The sequence below is a fragment of the Anastrepha obliqua genome, chromosome 2, assembly GCF_027943255.1.
Source record: "Anastrepha obliqua isolate idAnaObli1 chromosome 2, idAnaObli1_1.0, whole genome shotgun sequence".
NCBI classification, from domain to species: domain Eukaryota; kingdom Metazoa; phylum Arthropoda; class Insecta; order Diptera; family Tephritidae; genus Anastrepha; species Anastrepha obliqua.
Genome location: NC_072893.1, coordinates 10,762,720 through 10,782,213, shown reverse-complemented (window position 1 = coordinate 10,782,213; position 19,494 = coordinate 10,762,720). Strand labels below are relative to the sequence as shown.

Genomic DNA, 19,494 nt, shown 5'->3' with positions numbered 1-19,494 from the left:
CGGTAGGCCCAGGAAACTTGCTGTTTCGACAGGTTGGGTCCAAAGTCGAAAAAGTCTGGCCAGTCGCGGCTGCCAAATGGAGAGTTAGCTTCAAGCACATCATTCCTGGCTGCTAATGCAATATTTAACCACTTGCCGTGCCATTAAGCTCGACGAAACTCGGGTCCAGGTGTTACGCATCAACGCGTGGTAAACAGATCAGACTGATAGGCGAGAAAATGTAACAGCAATTATGAGACTCGTGACTAATTCTGGTGGCGTACAGATATAAACTAACTTTCAATCACGAGCCAGGCTCCTTATGTTTATGTTTGATCCGACTACTTATTCACGACCTCGGCTCGTGATATTTACGCTTGGCCCGACGATCTATTCACGAGCCTGGCTCGTCATATTCATGCTTGGGCCAAAATTTTCATCACGTGTCAGACTCTTTAAAGCACGGCAAGGGGTTAAACTATTAAGTATTCTTAGTTAGTCTCAACTTAAGAATTCTTATGGATTCGTCTACTTAGAGTTCTAAAATTTTTCAAATTTTTTTCATCAAAACCCATTATAATCAGATGAGTTAGGTTAGGTTGAAGCGGTTGTCCTGTGGGACACACTCAGGCTCATAGCCCATTGTGATGCCGCGTGAGGAGCTTGTCCCTATCTCTCCTAAAACCAGTGTGCGGTTTTCCAAAATTTTAAAATGTTGAGTTGCTTTATCAAAAGTCCACAGTTACGTATAGGTGTTTATATATTGTATATATACATTAAAACAGCATCCTTCTCGACGAATAGCGCAGGCGTTCGGAATGGTAAGCCGTAAATTCGATGTGTCAAATATTTATATAGGAGATCACAGTTTTTGTCTTCTTTAACGCTTGTGTAAAAAAGTGATGTGCCATGCTGCAAGCAAAAGCGTCGTATCCACTGTTGTATGAAATCAAAGTGTTCATCTCGATAATCGTACTCTTTCTCCAGCGTTGTCATGTAGTCCGTCTGAATGTAAAGTAGAAAGCCTGTCAATTTATAGTTTCTAGTTATCGTGTGCGTACCTTTGTGACCACTACAACAATATCCAAGCCGAGATTTGTGGTTAACGCGCCCTCGGTGAGTGGCAGCAGATCATCGTCATCAATCGAATTATTTCTCATCGTACGTTTCACTGGCGAGCCGGGATCCAAATCGTCACCCACTTCACAATAACTCTGCCACGTATTGATCAGCCGTTGTCGGGCTTCTTGTTTCTCTTGTGGCTCCAGCTTCAAGCTCTCAATGTGATTGGACAGCACTTTAATCCAATGATTTAACTGCTCTAGCCATGCCCATGGCTCCGTCATTGAGACTGTGAGTATGACGAGGGTATGTTCGAAGTTCGTTTCGTTCAAGGCATAACGCAGCAGATTTGTATGACCTGGATCACCATCCAGAATCCAAACACCTAATCGGGTTGTGTCTATGCAACAGAGAATAGGAAAGGCATGTAAGTAAAAGTAATTACAAAAAAAATGTGCATGCACACTTACCATCTCTGTACTCATCTTTCACATCGATGTACGCGTACTCCAGACCTGAGCCCTTTTTCGGATCTTCGACTCCTTGCAGTTTCGCAATGAGAGTCGTTTTGCCGGTGGCATTATCGCCTAATACTAGTACTGATTTGTTTGATGGAAGTTTTGTGCTGCCTTGTTTTTGTACTTCACTCAAAATTGCAGACCTGCAACAAAAGATGACAGAGATAAGCGAAAAGTCAGATACGCCAATAAATATTTAAAGTGACGAATGACAAATTATAAATGATGATTATAGAAAATAATTGGCAGGTAGTGGCTGAGGGTTCGTGTGGCCCATTAGCCGATAAGTATAACTGTACAGCTGTTTTTCGCAATTGACCTACAAATGAGCGCACCACCCACCAGATATAGCAGCAGTCACCACTATGCGTCGACGTTGAATCCATTAAGTCGCCCATTATTATTATTATGTATGGATAGAAAAAAAAGTGCATATGTGCTTAAAAATGCACTAACACACATGCATAAGTATGTACGAGCGAGTACGTGTATGTGTGGGTCAGTGCGGATATGGTCAATGAGGCAATTTTGTGCAGCGAACTGTCTAAGTAAGCGGCTAATTTGGAACTAGCATGAGACCGCACAAAAAAAAAGTAAATAAATAGTGGAGTTAAAAAGTGATTGCACAGCTAACAAAGCTGACACAGATCGGACATAGTTGCCGCCTAAATAATTCAGTAACTGTTTTTTTTTTTGTTTTTTGTTTTGAAGCACATTTACCTGCTGGAGAAATTGCAAGGGCTGTATTGACAAATAAATAATATTCCCAAATCCAATTACGCTGATGACCAACTCAAATTATTAGGAGCACTAAAATTTTCAACTTTACAGGGTGCTCCATTGAAATGCAGTTGTTAAGAAATCTATGTTTTTTAATTATTTGAAATAAAGAAATAAAATATTTTTGAAAAAAAAAAAAAAAAAAATGTTCGAAAAAAATGAAATAAAATATTTTTGAAAACAATGAAATAAAATATTTACAGAACCAAATTTTGGAAAACAGTGAAATAAAATATTTTTGACAAAACAAAAAAAAAAATGTTGGAAAACAAATGAAATAAAATATTTACAAAAAAAAAAAAAAAATTTTTTGAGAAACAATGAAATAAAATATTTTTAAAACAAAAAAAAAATTATTTTGAAAAAAAAAAAAAATTTTTGGAAAAAAAATAAAATATATTGGAAAACAAATGGAATAAAATATTTACAAAAAAAAATACCAGTCTAACGGTTAGACGGGATAGAAGTGAAACCTTCCGTAAAACAAACTGAGAGAGAATAAGACGAAAGCAGCATTAGGAGCGGGATAATTATAGGTTCATTATAATATTGCTCTAAAGTTCATATTTTATTTTCTTCATTTTATTTTATTCATCCTCAATGTTTTCAATTTCAACAAATGATACGAGTGGCTTATGATAGCTAAAATATGATACAAATGCTTTGGTTTCGATGTTGTCAAAAAAAAATACCCAAACGGATCGAAGAAACAGACTTACAAATTTCTTCCATTTTCGTCTACTTGTATTCATATAAAAATTTATGTCTCTTCCCACCTAAGCGAAATGTATTAGTATATTTCTTCTTGTATTTATTCAAGGCCGAAATCCCGGCGGTACTGCAATACCGGGCCAACCCGTGGCAGAGGTGGAGCAAGCCCCTAAAACACTCCGCCCATTCCCAAAAATCAGTTTAACATTTATTGTCCTCCGACGGAGGATATATCAGATGTTAAGCTGATAAGAACAGATACCACACTACCTAGTCAATAGATTTTCTAATAAACCTTTTGAGAATTACACGCTCACAAAAATTATTTATATCAACATATAATATAACGCTTCGTAACTAAATAACTTTTAGGCCAGCGACGACAGCATGGCGCGGTAGCCGAGCGACTAGCAATGTGAGCTTCCGATCCAAAATCCTTGGTTCGAATCACAAGAAAAAATAAAAGTTATTTTTATTTAGTTCGTCGCTACGTTTATATCAACATATAATATAACGCTTCGTAGCCAAGAGGGTCGCTTTTTCGTTTCACTTTTCCTCAAATCACTCCCAACGATTCTAAAGAAGTTTTCACTTCAAAAAAATATTGGAAAACAATGAAATAAAATATTAAAAAAAATAATAATAAAAAATGTTGGGAAACAAATGAAATCAAATATACAAGTTGAAGTCTAAAATAAGCAAGACTGGCGTCGTAAAAATGTTTTTGATGGCGACATCTTTTTAATAAGTTAGTGCGTTGGAAGTTACATCTCTAGCTGACTTCCAGTGAAAGCTTGGTGATATTCGGTTCAGTGGAAGCGAAGTTATTGCGTCTAAAGTGTCAGTATTTTTGTGTCATCGGTACAAAAATAAGTTTCAAACAAAGAGCTAATATCAAATTTTGTTTTAAAATCGGCAAATCGCTCACCGAAACATTTATATTGATGAAAAAAGTTTATGACGATTATTGTCTATCTCGTGCCAAAGTTCATGAGCGGATTACACGTTTCAAAGATGGTTGAGAGGACATAGATGTCAATAAACATATACACTGCTGGTCTTAGGTTAGACGCACCATCGTTCTTTTTAAACAAATTTATTTATTATTTATTATCGTGCTTGTTCTAATTGTCCAAAATGTTTTTCTTATCAAAGTGCGAATCTTGTACGAAAAAAAATGCTGACAGCTGGTTGATTTGCGAAAAAATAACTGTACATTCGGAGATTATAGAAATTTCTATGGCAATCACACGTGTTTTCGGTTGGTCATTGAATTAGACGCAGCTTAAATTTCTTCGTATTGCGTGGACAAGTGTAAACTTTCGTATTGAAAAAATATCAAAAATAAACAAATAAAGTGTTTTCGAGCTACATTTGAAGAAAAAATGGGAAAAGCTGCTGTTATGAGCTTATTGGAACGTCAAAAAGTAGACTTACTTCACTCGCAAGGACTGTCCAATCGGAACATTGCCAAACAAATAAATCGCAGCTTCAGAACTGTTTACAGATATTTGAAGGATCCAGAGGCATATGGAAATAACTTCAAAGGGGAAAAAGGCACTATCAAAACAAGCAGTACGCCAAATTGTTAGAATTGCTTCGAATTCGACTAAATCTGCTGCTAAGATCAAGGAATTGGCCGGAGTAAAAGCAAGCCTATCAACTGTTCAGCGTACGATCAGAAATGCAGAACACCTGAAGCGTCTGAAGCGAAAGAATACATGACATGGACTGTCCAATCTGACACTCGACTAAATGATTGGCGTTGTATTTGTATTTACTGATGAAAAACGTTTTAATTTAGATGGCCCTGATGGATTTCAATATTATTATCACGATTTGCGGAAAGATGAGCTATATTTAAGTCGTCACCATAGCCGAGAAGGGGGAATAATGGTGTGGGGTGCTATCACGTTTTATGGAACAATTGACTTGATTTTTATCGATCAAAAGATGAACGGCGATCGCTTCAAAACATTGTTGGAGTCCGTATTTCCAAAATTAAAAGATCTCTTTGGACCAATTCTTTGGATTTTTCAACAAGACAATGCTCCTATTCATAACTCTCGAGTAGTAAAATCTTTTATTTCCAGTCAACACGTTAATATCATGACCTGGCCACCATATTCTCCAGATCTTAACGTAATTGAAAATGTTTGGGGCTGGCTAACACGGAAGGTATACGAAGGAGGAAAGCAATACGAAGATAAGGAAACATTAACTGCAGATATTAAACGTGCTTGGAGCGAGATTTCCTTGAACTACATAGATTCCTTGTATCATTCTATGAAGGACCGGATTTATGAAGTTATTACTAACAAAGGAGGCAGTACTCATTACTGAAATTATTTTTTTTTTATTTCAAATAAATCAAATAGTAATTTAAATTAAAATCCAAATACTTTTCTTATAAAAATTAAAAAGCCTATTCTAATTACCAAGAAAAATTCGCCTTATTTTGAGTAGCTTTAAGAAAATGTTTGAAAAACATAAATAACACAAATATGTATAATCATTTGAATATTATATTTAAAGTATCAATAAATGAGAAATGTTTTTGCATATCAACTTCTTTTCTATCGTCCTTTAATAAATAAATATGAAGCAAAGTTGTATGCAACTAAACGTGCGTCTAACCTAAGACCAGCAGTGTAGGCCGGGCCGCCCAAAATTAGTAATCACCGAAAACTCCATCGAAATTGTTCATAAATTTATCAAAAATCGGAGTTTAATATCTCCAAAACATCGATTTATCATATTTCAACCGATCATTTGGGCTTACGAAAAGTCTGCGCACGTTTTATTCCGCACAAGTTAACTGAGGACCAAAAATTGCTCAGAATTCAACATTCGAAAGACGAGAACTTGCTTAAAAACGTGGTGATTCAAACGTGAACCTAAAACTAAGCGTCAAATGCCGAATGGAAGGCCCCAAACGAGCCACCACCCAAAAAAATCGCGTTTGGAGAAGTCAAAAATCAAGTCGATGCTCATTCATTTTTACGATTCCAAGGGAATTGTCCAGAAGGGGTTCGTGCCAACGGGCCAAACCGTCAATGTAATTTTCTATCTTGGCGTTTTGAAGCGTTTGTTGCAACGCATTCGTCGAATTCGCCCTGAATACCGCGAAGGATGAAGCTGGCGCTTGTTGCATGATAATGCACCATCACATCAATCCACTTTTGTGACTGATTTTTTGAACAGAAATCGCATTTTAACTATCAAACACTTACCGTATTCGCTTGATATGGCTCCCCCCTATTCGAAAAATTGCTTTTGACCATGAAAGGAAAACGTTTGTAGACGCCAACCAAAAGGTTTGTACCGACATCCTGAAGGACATTCCGGTCAATGACCTGAAACACTCTTTCGAAAAGATCGTGCAAAACAGTGTATCGAGACCAGAGGGGACTATTTTGAATAAATAAACTCGAAGTTATAAAAAAAAAAATCGTGTTGTTTCTATTTTAACTCTGTCTTGTTTATTTTGGACTACACCTTCTAAGACTAAATATTTTCGAGTCCAAAGAAAAAAGTATTGGAAAACAAGTAAATTCGAATTTCTAAGATTACCGTCGTACGAGCGAACTTTGACTCTGTATTGGCTGACAAACAGAATATCGCGCTGCACGGAAGTGAATCTAATATCGTAAGAGATATATCGGCTGTGTCGACTGTTGATGGCAAAAAGTATACCATACACCAAGCAAGATATATCATGTACTTTTGATCGTATGCCATGAGCTATCAAATTCAAGGTTTGACAGCTAATTCGTTAAATTTACTTTAAACTCGATGACGCGCGAAACAGTGAAATTCGCGGAATAGCAATATTGGGATATTCAATACCAATTTTTCTAAATTTTTTTATTTTTTGTTTTATTGGGTATGGGAATAAGTTTCCGTCCTTTATATGGCGAGTGGGGCAAGATTTCCCAATTCAGTCCTTCTAAATATTTCTGGACCGATTTAGCAACGTGTGACCTGGCATTGTCATGCAGCAAAATCAGTTTGTCAAGTCTACCGTCCCATTCTGGCCGCTTTTCTTTGAGAGCTCGATTCAAACCCATTGGCTGCAGTCGGTAACGATCGCCAGTGATGGTTTCAGATGGTTTAAGGAGTTCATAATACATTACACCCTTCTGATGACATCCACAATATGCATGAATATTTTTTTTCGCTGTCGATGGACTTGGTTCACCTGGCAGGCTCTAACATTTTCGATGCTTAGGGTAATCATAATAGATCCCTTTTTCATCACCAGTGACGGTACGATGCAGAAAACATTTTCTTTTCTGCCGTTCAAGAAGCATCTCACTCGTCACCAAACGTCTTTCGATATCCCTTTCTTTCAATTGTTGTGGCACCCAGTTCTGCTTTCTGGATTATTCCCATCGCGTGCAAACGTTTACCGACGGTTGATCTGTCAACATCCAACTCCTTAGACATATTATCAAATAATTGTTGTAGTTGAATATTTTCGAATTTTTTCGGTGCCCCTTCGCGATCTTCATCACTCACGTCCAAATTGCCCCTTTGAAAGCGCCAAAACCACTCTTTACAAGTTGTATTTGACGGAGCGTGACAACTGTAAATATTGATCAATATAAGACACGTTTCAGCTGCACTTTTCTTTGAAAGGTCATAATGAAGCATGACTTCCCGCAAATGCTATTTTTTCGGGACGAACCTAGACATTTTTGACGTCAGAGAAAAAAGTATCTTTACGCTTCAAATGAATGTCAACTACTACGATCGAGACCTCACATATACTCCTTCAAATCACCAGTATATCACTAGAGCGAACACAAAAATAGTATCAGCAGCGACACCTCTTTTACGAGTGCGGAAACTTATTCCCATAGCCAATATAATCTGGTAGATAATTTCATGGCATTTATTTTTTTATATATCCGCCGCGTCTACGAGTTACATGGTCCATTCGATTAGTCCCATATTTGACTAATTTTTCCAATAAATCTAGCAATCTAGCCGTATGGCGTCAATAGCAGCTTGATTGTTAAGCGGACTGTATGGTAAGTTGCGCCGTCTTGTAGAGGCCAAATGTCGTCGATGTTTAGCTTATTAATTTTTGGAAAGAAATATTCAATAAGGATGGCGTGATTGCGCTCGCCATTCAACATAACGGCAGCTTCTTCCTCATTTTGAAAGAAATAAGGAGCCATGATGCCGCCAGTGCTCCGTGAACTCTATGATTTATTTATTTTTAAGTAAATTTCCCTGTGATGAGTAGAGGGCACAAAAGACCTTGAAGTCGAAGTATTAAACACCAACGAATCTAGGTTAGATTAGGTTAATATGGTTGCCCAAGGAATGAGCACACTGGGACTAAGAAAAAACGGTTTCGTCCTTTGTGGTACCATTATGAAGGAGGTGAGGTGAGAGAGGAAGACCAATGGGATGCGGGGAGAGGGCGGGGAGAGGTGGTGCTGGAATGGTTAGGATGGTGGGTTTAGAGTGTGTGGATTACGAACGATAACTGTGCTGCATTTGCGTCAACCGCTTTGTGCTACTGATGAAACTCATCAGATTTTTAATGTCAACGCCAGCTATATCAGCAGGCGCAGCAAAGAAGTAAGAGACAAGATGTCTGGATCTTAGCCCCGCCAGAGTAGGGCAGCTAAGGAGAAGGTGTTGAGATGATTCCACCTCATCCTCCATACATCCATCGCCAAAGGGACTTGAGGTAATTCCAAGCCTCACAGCATGCATTCCTCGCGCATTCTTCGTGACCTGTGAGAAAACCCACGAAACCCACAAATCTAAATCTAAGTAAATTTCCACAATTTGGAACTGTTGTTCTGGCGTTAAACGATTCATTATGACTTGCCAAACCTTACTGAACAAAAATACCGACACAGTTTGCCGTTCTCAACTGTCAAACCATAGTTGTCAATATCGGTAGTTTTCATGCAGCTAAAAAAAAAAACACCCGATATCTATACAGTTCATTCGATCACCCTGTTGCTAGTGCAATATTAAAAATTAACATACATTATTTACGCCGCCTTACTACTCAACTTACTCAGTGGTCAGCAGCTGCTCTGTGCCTGTGACGGCAACACCAATTTCTTCGAATAGGGAACAGTGTCTTAATCGCATGTCTAGATCGAAAACTTTTTATATTATATTACTCTTCAAATGGCTTTAATTTAATTACTGTATTGTGACCCAATTCAATTAATGCACGTTAAAATAGACAATCATTTAGAATAGTTTGAGACTTTTATTACTTTTATGAATTTTTTAGAATTTATTAACATCACAAATTGTTTGACTCTTTTCGCAATTCCTTTTTTTATCTTTAACTCAATACATTCACTTAAGCAAAATTTAGCACCACACCAGCGGCCGATAAATCTTTTGACATGCAAATGACACAACACGAAAATACCGCCCGTCCATCTATTTTAACGCGCAGTTGGTTCTCCTTTACGTACACAAACACGAGCTCCACAAGAGTTGCACCTCTTCACAGCTTTCCGCACTCGTGATTACTCATTCACTTACAGCGCACTTGCGAGTCAATGCCTACGCCGAGCTAACTGCTATGTCCACCCACTTACAATGCAAACAATTTTCTATGATTTATTCTACTCCACTCTTGCACATATTTAGTATATTTATTTTATTCCAACTATTGTTTCATTTGCCCGTTGCATTACATTTCAATTCAATTCGCCGTCTATTGATTTTTTAAAGGTGTTTCCATGTAACTTTAGAGCAACACGAGCGAGCATGACTCTCTAGTACCTGCACTCGCACTCACTCGTGTTGTTAGAGCCTTTCGCCAGTGCGGGCAGTGGCGTCTATTTTGCATAGTATTTACTATTGTTCAAGTTGTCAAAGTGGCTCCAATAATAATTATTTTCAATAAAAAGCTCGTTGCGCCACTGTTTTGTGTTCTTAACACCACTTGGAATTTTTGTCAATTTGCACGGATATTTTCAGTTGAATTAAAAGTACATTCGTGATTGAAAAAATAGCTGCAAGTGACATGAAAATAAACGGAAGGCAACTAACTACCTATGCGTAGTCATCCGTCGTTGGTTTGTAATTGAGAAAGTTAACACGTCAACGGGGTCTACCTACAAGGATGTTATACGAGGGTTGCTGTTTTTATTTCTGGCCTAACGATGAAAAAATAAGCATTAGAGGCTGAAAACGGTTTTATTGCTTTTCAAAATACTCTCCATGATGATCAACACACCGCCGAGATGATTTTTTTATAACTACTGTAAACTGCTCTAATAACAATAGAAACTTCAGATGGCACCTGACAATACTAGTTGTGCCCAAGGCGAGAAATATAAACAGCAAGCCCCGAAATAGCCCTGACAATAATTTTTAATGTCAAGACCTACTATATCAGCAGGCGTAGTAAGGAAGTAAGCTCTGAGATGATTCCACCACATCCTCCATACATCCGACATAAAAAGACTCGAGGTTATTTCAAGTCTCACAGTATGCACACCTAGCGGGTAGTGTCCTGTGAGAAAACCCACGAAGTTCGAGAGCTGACATTTTAACAACATCAGAAGCTCGCTGGAGCGCCTCCGCTCCACACGTGGGCAGAAGAATTTCGCGACCTTACAAGTTTGTGTACGTGCCCAGAGCTCGCTGAGTTGGCGCGAACCCCATTTTTCCCAGGAGCAGACCGCAGGTGGTCAAAGGGATCCAAATTCTCTCCCTTCGCGGGGAAATCACCTCACATGTCCCTTGTCTAGCTTCACAGATTCCTGCAATGTTGCTGTGACCAGGAACTCAGATGAGCCTTATGGCCAAGGAATTCGGATACAATCGAAAGTGAAGACAGGCATTCCTTGACCAGTTTCGAATGTACCATCATTGACCCGAGGGCCCTAATTGCCGCTTGGCTGTCGGAGTAAATACTTACTTTCTTGACTGTTAGTACGCATGTGAGTAGCTGCTTCTTTGATTGCGGCTACCTCTGCTTGGAATACACTGCAGTGGTCCGGTAACCTGAATTTGAGTCTGATGGAGAGCTCCTCGCAATATACTACTCAGCCAACCGTTCCTTCCAACTTCGATCCATCCGTGAACAAGTTCACCATGCCATGTCTCCAAGTGTAGCCCCCCTTCCACTCATTCCTTGATGGAATGTAAGTGGATAAAGTTTCGGTTGGACTAAGCGAGAGTGTATATTGATCCGTAGACAGGAGGATGAGCAAGCACACCAACGACACGGAGTTCTGAAATGAATAATCACAACACTGCCTGAAAGAATACATCAATACATTGATCATCCGGAAGAGCCAGTCGTACATGAACTTCCGCACAGCCTCTTCATCTTACAAGAAAAGTAGTTGGCAACTACAACCGATGGTCGGGTCGGTCTTGGTCGCTACCAAAATGTTGTACCAATTGCTTCTGCATTGCGCGCGTTGACGCCAGTTAGAAGCACCAAGAGCGGTCAGGTCCTCGTCGAATTGGGCTTCCCAACGTAGATGAGGATGTCTTTTTTTGAGAGTTCCGTCATTGAATTTCGAACAGAGCACCCTCTTTGCTGGAGCGTTATTATCCATTCGCTCAACGTGACCTAGTCTGCGCAGCTGCTGAGTTTTATTGCGCTTCACGACGTCGATGTCGGCATACAGCTCATATAACTCGTGATTCCATCTTATTCGATATGCATCATTCACGCGAATCGGATCACAGATCTAGTGAAGAATTTTTCTCTCGAAAGCTCCTAATAACCGCCCATCGGTATTCGTCAATGTCCAGGACTCAGCGTCATCCGATAATACCGGGAAGATGAGTTATGTGCTTTTTAATTGTCTACTTTGGGCTGTAGCACCTGTTGGCAAGAGTTTTTCTTTCCTGAATCTCTTGGCTGACGTTGCTGTTGGTGTTAATACTAGATCGTAGGAAGACAAAAGTCCTTGATTACGCCGAACTCGTAATTGTTAATCGCAACCTGCTCTCCAATACGCGTAGACTTTTTAGTTGTTGACACAAAATACTTTGTCTTGTCTTGTCTTGTCTCGACGGGATTCTTTTTCAAGACTGGAGAAAGTTGCACCAACTTCCCGCTGACTAATGCCCACAATGTCGATATCATCAGCGTCATTAAGCCTAAATTCTTTCGAAATTGGGCTACAGTAGGATCACAGTTATAGATCGCCGTGGAACGACAGGCAAGAGCAAAATCTTGTGAAATACCAGACTTCTGTTATATCACTCGCTACTGTGCCATCCACTACTACATATGTAGATATGTACCTATAGCCTAGCATGTTTACACCAACGTGTCTATTGTACGCATAGCACACAATTGACGCCGGGCAAAGGAGTATGTATCAGGAAAACAACAACTACAATGGGCGCATGCAACACCCGTCCGCGTTGGCATGGTGCACGAAAGCCCAAACGAAAAATATTTTTCACTACACCGTGCACTATTACCACCGTCTAGCAGTTATTTTCAATTTAGCCGTAACACAGACAGGATATGAATTAATTTTTTCTCTATTTCAAACGTTGAATGCGCAAAAGTCTCAAAAAGGCCAATGTAGTGTAAAAAATAAAAACGCAAAAAAAAAAGAGAAAAGTTGTGAAAATGCGCGCTTAAAAATTAACAAAAAATTGAGCTTCTATAGTGAAAATTTTAGTGCTTAAATCCATTTTATAATGATACTTCTGAAGAAAAGGCGATCACAAAGTGAAAGTCGAAAAGTGGAACAAAACCAAAAGTACGCGCAACCGTTCAATAATCACCACACCGATAGTGATGGACATTACAGAGGCAGATTGAAGCAGCAGCAAAAAAATCAAGAACAACAAAAACATATCATACAAAATTTTGCATTTGGCGATACGACAAATACTTTGGAGCGGCGAAAAACATCAGCAGAAATGATTAGCGAAGCCAAATCAATGTTGGCGGAGATTTCGACAAACGTAATGCATAGCAGCAGTGATGGTGGTGGTAACGGCAGCAATCGCATCGCAAGTAAGTGAAAAGTTAGGGAAGCCAGTGGAACGCATTGTCCTTAAACTTCACAAGCGCGTTTCCGCTGAATAAAAATAAATTCATTTGGCTGATGTCCTTCATAGTTTAACGTTGTCCGTTTTCTTTTTTTTTCTTCTTCTTTTACGCCTTCCGCGTAGTTGGTGGCGTGCGAGTGGTCAGCACGCGCCGTCCCATCACGCCACGTGAACCTGGACGCGCGCTCTATGGCAAGGTCGCCTTGGCGGGTAGACCACCCAGCGCATTTTCGTAAGTATTTTGTTGGAACTAGCTTACCTTCAGCTGCTCTACTCTTATTATACGAATTTAGTTTTCTTTCTAATTTGGTATGACTTTTCTTTGTCCGCCTTCCCTCTCCTCTACTATCGTCCTCTCGTTGTAGTTTGCGTTACTTGCAAAACGAAAATCAACGAATTACGCCTATGACACCTTCGTTGGAACCGATAACGGTTCACCAACCACAAGAAGTCATTGAACCAAATGCAAACGACTTTGAACAACAACAAATGAAACGGCGTACCGGAAGACGTTCGAATTCGTGGGACGCGCGTTGCGATTGCAATGAAATAGATTCAGGCGGCGAAGCTGGTCGTGGTGGTGGTGGTGTTGTAGCTGTTGGTATTGGTACTGGCGGAGGGGTTGGTCAAGCAAAGCAAATTCCAAGGAAGTTGCCTGCATTGGAGATAAAGAGTTTATCGTTAGAGGGTAAGTGGAATGAAGAAAATGCGTAGGGTGCTTGAGTTCCCAATGTCCATTACCAGGTCTTAATTTCAATTTTCATATTTTCTACAGCTAAGCAATGCGCCGATGGCGCAACAAATAGGGAACGCTTTAAAACTAGCAGAGAGAACAGTTCTTTGGATTTGAGTGGCTCGAATAAGGCGATCAATATTCTAAGCACACGTAAATTTCAGCAACGCAATAGCCATTTGCTGGCACAGTCACCCACTGAGAAGTTGATCGGGCTTTTGAAGGAGCATGCCGGCCTCAAGGAATGCACTGAGGAGACAGCGAATCACATTAATTCGGTATGTTTGTATGTTTCTTTTATTTATTTGCGAGCGAACAATATATTGAGAAAGTATACAGCTGGTAAACAGATAAAACCACTGGCACCACCTGGTTTAAAAGTAACAGCATTTAATACTAGAGAATTCTATATTAAGATACCCCATAATCTGTCTTCGAATATGAGACCCTATAAAGTATGATCTCGCAGCCGCCGTAGCCGAATGAATTGGTTCGTGACTACCATTCGGACTACGTAGGCTCGAATCTGCGTGTAAGAAAAACCAAAATGAAGAAAAGTTATTTCTAATAGCGGTCGCCGCTCGGCAGGCAATGGCAAACCTCCGAGTGTATTTCTGCTATGAAAAAGTTCCTCATAAAAAATATCTGTCATACGGACACAAAATGAAGACGCCCAACACAAATAGGAGGACAAGCTTGCCCAAACACCTAACAGAAGTGCATGCGCCAATAATTATTTTTCTATAGTCTTGCCAGTCACTGTCACCACTTGGCTCATTGAGCATTTTTCCACTCATATACATTTGCTATCAGAGAGACAAAGAGCGCAAAACATTGCGTGACCAATCGCAAATGAGTGGCAAAAATTTGAATGTATTAATTTGTGAATTACTGCTCCACGTAATTAGAAAATTTGAGATAAAATCGAAATGCAGTTCATTGGTGAACATGAAAAGCTGTCTGTATAGCCTTACATCCGAGCTCCCCCTCCAAATTGCAATGTGCGCCTTGATGTTGTTTCATAAATGGCGGCTGTAGGTCCCTTTGTGCCGCAGATGGCTTTCTATGAGGAGCTTTTTCATGGCATAAATACACTCAGAGGTTTGCCATTGCCTGCCGGGCGGTGATCGCTATTAGAAAAAACTTTTCCTATCATTTGGTGTTTTATACCCAGACATTCGAACCTGGGCACTAGGGAAGGTAGTCACGCACCAACCCATTCGGCTACGGTGGCCAAAGGGATAGATCGCTGATAATAACAGCCTTTGGTTGGGAAACCATTACCCTCTCACCCCCGGTCATTCCTGTACGTAAAATCGGCGATTCACAAATAGCTGTGTGTTGGCTCACTTTGTGAGTCCCCTTGAAGACCTGTCTTCTTTAAGAGTAAAATCTTATTCAAAATAAAATGTTTATATTCGGTGTGCGCAGAGATTTACTGTTTAGGCATAGTTTTATCTAATCTTTCCTTTTTACAGATCCTTGTTGAGCTCTACATGCGGGTGCGCAAGAATGAGAAACATTACAAACGAGGCTTCATTCTAGGCGGCCTTTACGGCTTAGTGGAGTGTTCTTCGCCAAAAATACTATTGGGCGTTGCACGCGTAGTACTAGCGGTAAGTAGTCTAAAGCGTTGCTTGGTTGCTCTTAACAGCTCTTAACAGCACTTTCCATTTTCTATCTTCACTTCATAGCTACGCGTCACCGGCAGTAATTTGACTGGCGCCTGCAAACTTATCTTCAAAGTGGCGCGTAACGAACTAAACGACCAACTTTTCCACGATAATGACTTACTTGATTTGCTCATCGACGGTTTGGGACGCGCCAGTCCGTTAGACGATCCAGAGGCGTGCATTTACGGCTACGGTTCCATACGTTTTCTCACCAGCAGCACCGGCCAGGAGAGGGGTGCAGAGGTAATGCCTACCAAAGATAAAAATCGCAATTGGGCAGAATGTTTGGAGTTGCCACGCAAACCAGCCACAGCGCCTGCACCCGGCACCGACATCAAGCAGGCACTGGAACAATTACAACACGATCGCTACCAAAAGCTGAGCAAGCAAAATTCACTTGTAGAGCGTTTGGCACGTCACGGCGCTGTGGAGCTTATGGTGCTGCATTTACAAATACTAAATGAGGCAGGTGCAACACAGAAGTTGAGTGGACCACCGTTGCATTCACTGTATCAATTGTCTGCCGCTTTGCGTGCGTTGTCGGATGTACGACAAACGACGCACTCTATGGAAAAGGATTTGAATGCATCAGAGCGTGCGGACATGCCAATACAAGATGCGGGTGCTATGCAACAGCAGAGCATACAATTGGAACTGGCTTGCCCACATTTGGTGCGTGCAGCAGAGGTGGCCACTGGCGAACTGGAAGTGCAGGCGAATATTGTGCGCACGCTAAGGTGAGTACGAAGAGATGGCGAGCAAGTCGGGGGTTTGAAAATTTTAACATGAAACTCGGTCTTATTGCAGTGTGCTATCTGAGGATAGCGATTGTTGTCATGTGTTGGTCAACTTTACGGCACGCATTGGCATGCTTCTGGGTCCGTGTTGCGAGATCTTTGATAATGCTTCTGAAAAATTGCTGTCACTATTCAGTAGACTTGGTTACATACTCGGCAATATTATGGCGAAATACGACAACGCACGAGTGCAGGTGAGTAATCAGAGATGTAAAAAATACAAAAAAAAAAAAAATGTTTTACCACAAGTACGAGTATTAAGTATAAATGAAAACTTTGATATGTCGCTTAGTGGAATTCCAAAAAACTTTGGTCTGAGCTATGACAAATTGGTAAGAATTTAATTGCGGCTGGGCAGGAGTGAAATTTTCACTGAATAACTTTAGTTCCTATTTCGAATATGTGCAAAATAATTTAAATGACCCTTAGAAAAAATTTAAAAAATCAATTAAAGTATTTTCACCAAGCTTTAGCGCATTTATGTGCATCAAAACGTTTTAAACAATTTTCCCGGTCTAATAGTGGAGAGCCACACTTATAACATCAATGTGAATTCTTGTAGACGCAGTCAGAGTTGTAACGAAACGAACAAGGGACAGATATTCATTAATTAAGTTTCGGTTGATAGAATCTTCATATACTTTATAAAACATATTTTTCCTTGTAGCTTCCAAGCATTTTCTTGATGGTATGTTAGTCTAAGACCAGGAAGAGCTCGCGTCCTTTTAGTAACGAGACCGCAGCTTCTCAAGCGAATGCATCCTCTACTTCGTTCCCAGGTATACTTCTACGTTCTGGGACCCATATGCGGCCGGATGCGATTGTGCATACCTAGCAAATTCCATTTCTCGATGCACTCAAGAACTAGTGAGGAGCTAACTTCCTTAAGTACAGTCTGACTATTGCTCAGTGTGGAAAATTTTTCATTCCGAAGGTTTCTTTCTAAATTGATTTCGGCCCATAGACAGGTGACATAAACATTTGCTTGGATTGTGCTAGGAAAACTATTCATTTGCACAGACAGCTTTGTTTTGTGCCCATACATTCCAGCGCTTATGCCTTCGCTTGCTTTCGACCAGATGGCTCGAGTTTCCCTTGAAGGATAAGGGCACTCTTCAAATATTATAAACTTAAATTTCAATTTTATGAGATACTTAGATTACTTTAGATATGTTAATTTTCAACCAAGTGATGGTAAGCGCAGATGGACAGACATACAGATAGACATGGCTGAATAAGTTTCTCTTATACCTAACTTTTTTTTTAGAAAAAAATCTATGCTAAATCTTTCAGCTTGTATCTTTCATCGCTCGGCCTTAAACGGTTGTTTAGAAAGAATTCATATATATTATATTTATTTGAAGTGAGCTAGAAATATCACAAAAAATGTTAGCGGGGTTACTTAGGAAATTTTGTTTAACAACAAAAAATATACAGGATTAGTGGCATCTTATCTAAGTAATTTATCACAAGGAAATATTGTATGAAATCAAAACTGCCCAAGCACAATATTCTAATTTTGTGATTGTAAAGCTGCCACCACTTAACTTATATATTTAGCTGATTTTAATACATCATATCACACTAATACGCTTCTTCAAACCCTTTATTTGGTTGCACAGTTCTATCACAACGACGTGGCTATGCAGTATTTGCTGCGCGTACTGGAACTCTACTCCAAAGAACCGTTGACACTACACAACTCACTCGGCGATACGGTGATCGACGTGCTCGTCAAAATGATACGCGTCGTCGCGAATATGACCGTAAACGGCGAAGTGGGCATCGGTTTGGGGAATATGCACAATCTGGGCGTCATTATGCTGAATCTATTGAATGCCATTACGCACATGAAGGCCATACAATTGGTAAGTCGCTAGCTGACAGATCAAAACTATAGGAAATTTCATAAATAAAATTGTGTTTGTGTTGCAGAAGAGCGACCTGCAGGAACTGTTGCATGCCACACTAGGCGCGCTGCATAATCTGTGTTTCTATCAGGAGCAGAACAGTACACCGGCACAAGTGATGATCGCCAAAGGTTCACTGCAATGTGTGCTTGGCGATTTAGCCACAGCGCTGTTCTATGCATTGAAAACGTGTCGCGATGAAGCATCTCAGGTGGAGACGGCGCGCGTATTGGGCAATTTGACACGCAACGACAAGGCACGTCGCTACTTCTGCCGAAACGGTGGGCTAACACTGCTGGTACAACAGCTGTCCGCGACAAATGCCAATCAGGCATACGATTTCAAGGCTTGTGCCATTGGTGTGCTAGTTAATTTACTGGGTGATGCCGAGAATCGTGCACCATTCATGCAACATAAAGGCACTGAACTACTCTACACACTGTTGGGTGCGGCATTGCAGGAGGAAGATTGGTTCTTGTCTACGATCATTTGTCAAGCACTATGGAATCTACTAATAGACGCGAGTGATGTAGCAGATGTATGTCAGGAGCAAGTGTTAGATGATGTTTGCGATTTGTTGGTCGACTATTTGGATGAAGAACGTCTATTTGAGCACAGCACACGACCCGATGCGGTGTGGGAGGGATTCGCGGTTGTAGCCACCGATTTGCTGGAACGCATACAGGCAAGCTATGATAAACAAGAGCAGGAAGAGGCAGAGGCTGAGGCCGAGGCGGAAAAACAAAAACAGAAGCAGCAGCAAATTTGTACGAGAAATGATAAAGACCATGAACATGGCGAAGGGGTGGACGATGATGATGTTTACATTGAAGAAATGTAAAAGTTGAAATGATTTAAATGCGGTCAAGTTATATGAATAAAAAACAAGAGCGACAAATTGGTAGCAAACAGCAGAGAAAACTGAGAAATAAAAATGAAATTAAAATAACAAAATAAAATAAAAACAAAAAAGTAATTTACTCATTGTTTTGTGACAGTTCTCTCACGGGTAGTGCTGGGGAAATGTAACAGGGAAATGCTTAACACACACACATGCACACATGCATTAGCCAACCAACGACCGTCGGCAGCTCCATATTTCACACACTCAATTATCTTCATCAGTTCGGCTGCCACTTCGCTCTGCTCCTTTTATTAGATTTTAACACATGCAAGTGGTGACGGCATCGACCGCTTTATAACGACTATTTAGCTAAGTTTATCATTTCCTACTCTCTTTTAATTTCAGTTGCTTTTGGTTTTTGCTAATGATGGTAGAAAATAACATTCACGCAACTGGTT

General features: G+C 40.1%; 2 protein-coding genes and 1 non-coding gene across 3 annotated transcripts in view; 1 reads left to right on the top strand and 2 right to left on the bottom strand.

The window, feature by feature from the left end:
• LOC129236829 (cytoplasmic dynein 1 light intermediate chain 1) overlaps positions 1-19,494 on the bottom strand; it is a 30,139-nt gene that overhangs the window by 2,125 nt on the left and 8,520 nt on the right. Inside the window, exons 2-4 of the mRNA XM_054871077.1 lie at positions 1,512-1,702; positions 1,041-1,441; positions 755-984 (exon numbers count right to left, since the gene is read on the bottom strand). Of these exons, the coding sequence (XP_054727052.1) occupies positions 755-984; positions 1,041-1,441; positions 1,512-1,702 (822 nt within the window). The remainder of the gene's footprint in view (positions 1-754; positions 985-1,040; positions 1,442-1,511; positions 1,703-19,494) is intronic.
• Positions 3,151-3,344, bottom strand: LOC129239830 (U2 spliceosomal RNA). Its single transcript, XR_008581956.1, has one exon. It is a non-coding gene; the product is annotated as a U2 spliceosomal RNA (small nuclear RNA).
• LOC129236830 (armadillo repeat-containing protein 2) lies at positions 12,723-19,095 on the top strand. The gene is made up of 9 exons (XM_054871078.1): positions 12,723-13,044; positions 13,203-13,311; positions 13,445-13,767; positions 13,855-14,090; positions 15,291-15,428; positions 15,507-16,222; positions 16,293-16,476; positions 17,905-18,150; positions 18,218-19,095. Exons 1-9 carry the CDS (start codon positions 12,723-12,725, stop codon positions 19,031-19,033), a joined length of 3,090 nt encoding a protein of 1,029 aa, XP_054727053.1. The 3' UTR covers positions 19,034-19,095.

What these genes read in the sequence shown, in the direction of transcription:
- LOC129236830 (XM_054871078.1), top strand. Translation starts at nt 12,723, where the DNA reads ATGATACTTCTGAAGAAAAGGCGATCACAAAGTGAAAGTCGAAAAGTG. An exon ending in CAGCGAATCACATTAATTCG is followed by an intron (nt 14,091 to 15,290) that starts GTATGTTTGTAT and finishes TCCTTTTTACAG; the next exon opens with ATCCTTGTTGAGCTCTACAT. An exon ending in ACATGAAGGCCATACAATTG is followed by an intron (nt 18,151 to 18,217) that starts GTAAGTCGCTAG and finishes TTTGTGTTGCAG; the next exon opens with AAGAGCGACCTGCAGGAACT.